The 2,692-nt window shown below is 43.1% G+C and overlaps 1 protein-coding gene across 1 annotated transcript in view; it reads left to right on the top strand.

The window, feature by feature from the left end:
• LOC106814113 (collagen alpha-1(XI) chain-like) overlaps positions 1-2,692 on the top strand; it is a 28,609-nt gene that overhangs the window by 14,409 nt on the left and 11,508 nt on the right. The window contains exons 12-18 of the mRNA XM_014818391.1: positions 20-181; positions 447-500; positions 629-772; positions 996-1,049; positions 1,348-1,554; positions 2,000-2,053; positions 2,478-2,576. Of these exons, the coding sequence (XP_014673877.1) occupies positions 20-181; positions 447-500; positions 629-772; positions 996-1,049; positions 1,348-1,554; positions 2,000-2,053; positions 2,478-2,576 (774 nt within the window). The remainder of the gene's footprint in view (positions 1-19; positions 182-446; positions 501-628; positions 773-995; positions 1,050-1,347; positions 1,555-1,999; positions 2,054-2,477; positions 2,577-2,692) is intronic.

Genomic DNA, 2,692 nt, shown 5'->3' with positions numbered 1-2,692 from the left:
GTTGCTTTTACGCATTTAGGGACAACCGGGACCTCCCGGTCCTCAAGGGGAATACGGTCACGGCGGAGAGAAGGGCAATAGCGGTATTCCCGGCCCGCAAGGCAATGATGGCGCGCCAGGACCGCAAGGACCCGTGGGGCCATCAGGCTCGCAAGGTGTCAGGGGCCCGCCTGGACCTGCCGTACGTGAAGCGTCACCACACATTTACTTTTAGAAATAATGATATGGTTTGTGACTCTCACTGAATAGTCGAGAGTCAAGCATGTACATATATGAACATATAGTATATATATATATATATATATATATATATGTATATATTAAATATATTATATGTTATTATATATGAATATGCTGTATACGAATTACAATTATGTTTAATCGCTAATCATTTATCGTGAATGTTCATAAAAGAAATTAATTGATTTGTGCTACCTATATTACAGGGAGCGCAGGGTGCCCCCGGAGCACCGGGTCAGATGGGACCAAACGGACCGCCGGTAAGAACACCGTGCCAACAAATCCATATACCATGTTTATAGTAGATAGATAATATCTTGAGGAAGACAAGTAGAGCTTGTATAGATCGTAGGAAGTTAATAAGATGCGGTGTGGCGTGAACATGCAGGGCCCTCCAGGACCGCAAGGATCACTCGGGCCACCTGGTCTCCAAGGTCCCCAAGGAAAACCGGGTCTTCCAGGGCTTCCGGGCGTGGATGGAATCCCAGGAGTTCAAGGAAGTCAGGGTGCTGCTGGAAAGAAGGGCGATACGGTGAGGTTTCTTTAACTGGTGTAAAGGTAGTGCTCTATCATCCACGTCATGATGTCTAATAGATAACTTGCTCTGCGCGTGTAATAATGACTTATTGACAGTAGTTTGTAAAACCGTTGGGTGAAGCACAAGAGAATGCCTCCATCTCCAATCAGGCGGATTGTTAGTGTGCTGTTTCAAATTTTGCAATCAGTATCTATAGTTGCTGTTACATTTATTCCAGGGTTTAACTGGACCCAGTGGGCCCAACGGGTACAGAGGACCCATGGGTCGTAAGGTAGGTTAATTAAAAAACATACGTGATTAAATGTGTCTGTGTGGTTTTAAGAGTACGAGAGCAATCAAGAGAGACAGATACATACAGAGCGAGACGCAGAGAGAGAGACCGTCAGACAGACAGATAGACAGACAGACAGGCAGACAGACAGACAGACAGACAGACAGACAGACAGTCAGAGAGAGGGTGATGGAAGAGGAGGGGAGTAGTATGGCTCTCTCACTATGGCGTAACTTCGTTTTAAATAATATTGAATTCAGTATATTTAACTGCAATATTTCGTGCGATATTCGGACAGGGAGATCATGGCCCGCGCGGATTTATTGGTGAAAAGGGGGAGAAAGGAACTATGGGTCTGACAGGGCTTAAAGGCGATCACGGAGCTAAAGGAGGCAGTGGTCCCATAGGGCCTCCTGGAGTGAGAGGTGAAGAGGGACCGGAGGGACCAAAAGGCATTGACGGACCCAGAGGCGAGCAGGGCGTGGCAGGGCCTGTAGGGCCAAAGGTAGGCTAGCAGGGTTCCTAGTTACTAGAGATATTGCGCCATGGTCGTTGGCTGATTAAAAATATTACACCATCGGCTATGGTCTCTGTTAGACATGGGGAAATGCTACCCTTAAATTTTAAAGATAACTAAAAAATATGCATAATATATGTAAATAATCCAACATAATAAACAAACAAATAAATGCAAATGTCCATCTAAGTTTATATTTTCCTACGCGTAGTATATTTCTGTAGCTATAAGCTGTAAGCAAAGTACTTATTCGTCATTCTACATGAAATTGTCGTTAGGTCACGAAATTGTCCCCCGCCATGAATTGGTTCAGGCTACGACACTGCCTTCACCGTAGCTTACGCGAAAATAGACATTTATTGTTAACTACTAATAACTATACTCGTGACTAAATCATCTTGATTTAAAAAGAGTATCAATAATCCTTCTTCAGGGAAAGCTTGGTACTCCAGGACTACCCGGATATCCAGGTCCGCCGGGTGACAAGGTAACTGTGCAAACTCGGCCTTGGCGCGAAATCATAATTATAAATGACGAAGAAATGTTAATTACAGGAAAAAAGTAATTTAGACGTAGTTTGTATGTTTTGGTAGCAAATGCTACCTCATCGGCACTCTCATAACAAAGGAAGTATCTTGCGGTTTTGCCTGAGGTAAGCCTTATACCCAGGTTTGTCGTAACCTGTGAGAAACGACGATCACTACAACTTCTTAAAATAATGGTAGAGAACTTGCGTTCTTATTTATTTGATTTTGTTTATATTAATTTTTAATTGTAGGTTCTTTTCATTCCCATCTAAGTTGCCAAGAAAGCTTGATCTTTCTTATATACCTTTCTAGTTATAAATGCAATTATATATGCGGTATATATAGTGTTTTCTGATAAATGTTAAGTTAACATGGAATTTTTAGGGGCTTCAAGGGTTTCCAGGTAGACGAGGCAGACGAGGATACAAGGGCAAGGAAGGTACGACAGGTGGTCCGGGAGAACGAGGCGAACCAGGCCCATCGGTAAGGTGTTAAGGTCATATGATATAAATAAGTATGTGTGTGTGTAGGTGTGTGTGTGTGTGTGTGTGTGTGTGTGTGTGTGTGTGTGTTTGTGTGTAGTTTTGCTAAAAATATCG

Source organism: Priapulus caudatus, unplaced genomic scaffold (genome assembly GCF_000485595.1).
Source record: "Priapulus caudatus unplaced genomic scaffold, Priapulus_caudatus-5.0.1 Scaffold873, whole genome shotgun sequence".
Taxonomy (NCBI): Eukaryota; Metazoa; Priapulida; class Priapulimorpha; order Priapulimorphida; family Priapulidae; genus Priapulus; species Priapulus caudatus.
The sequence above is the reverse complement of the archived record's forward strand: the minus strand, read 5'-3'. Positions and strand labels throughout refer to the sequence as shown.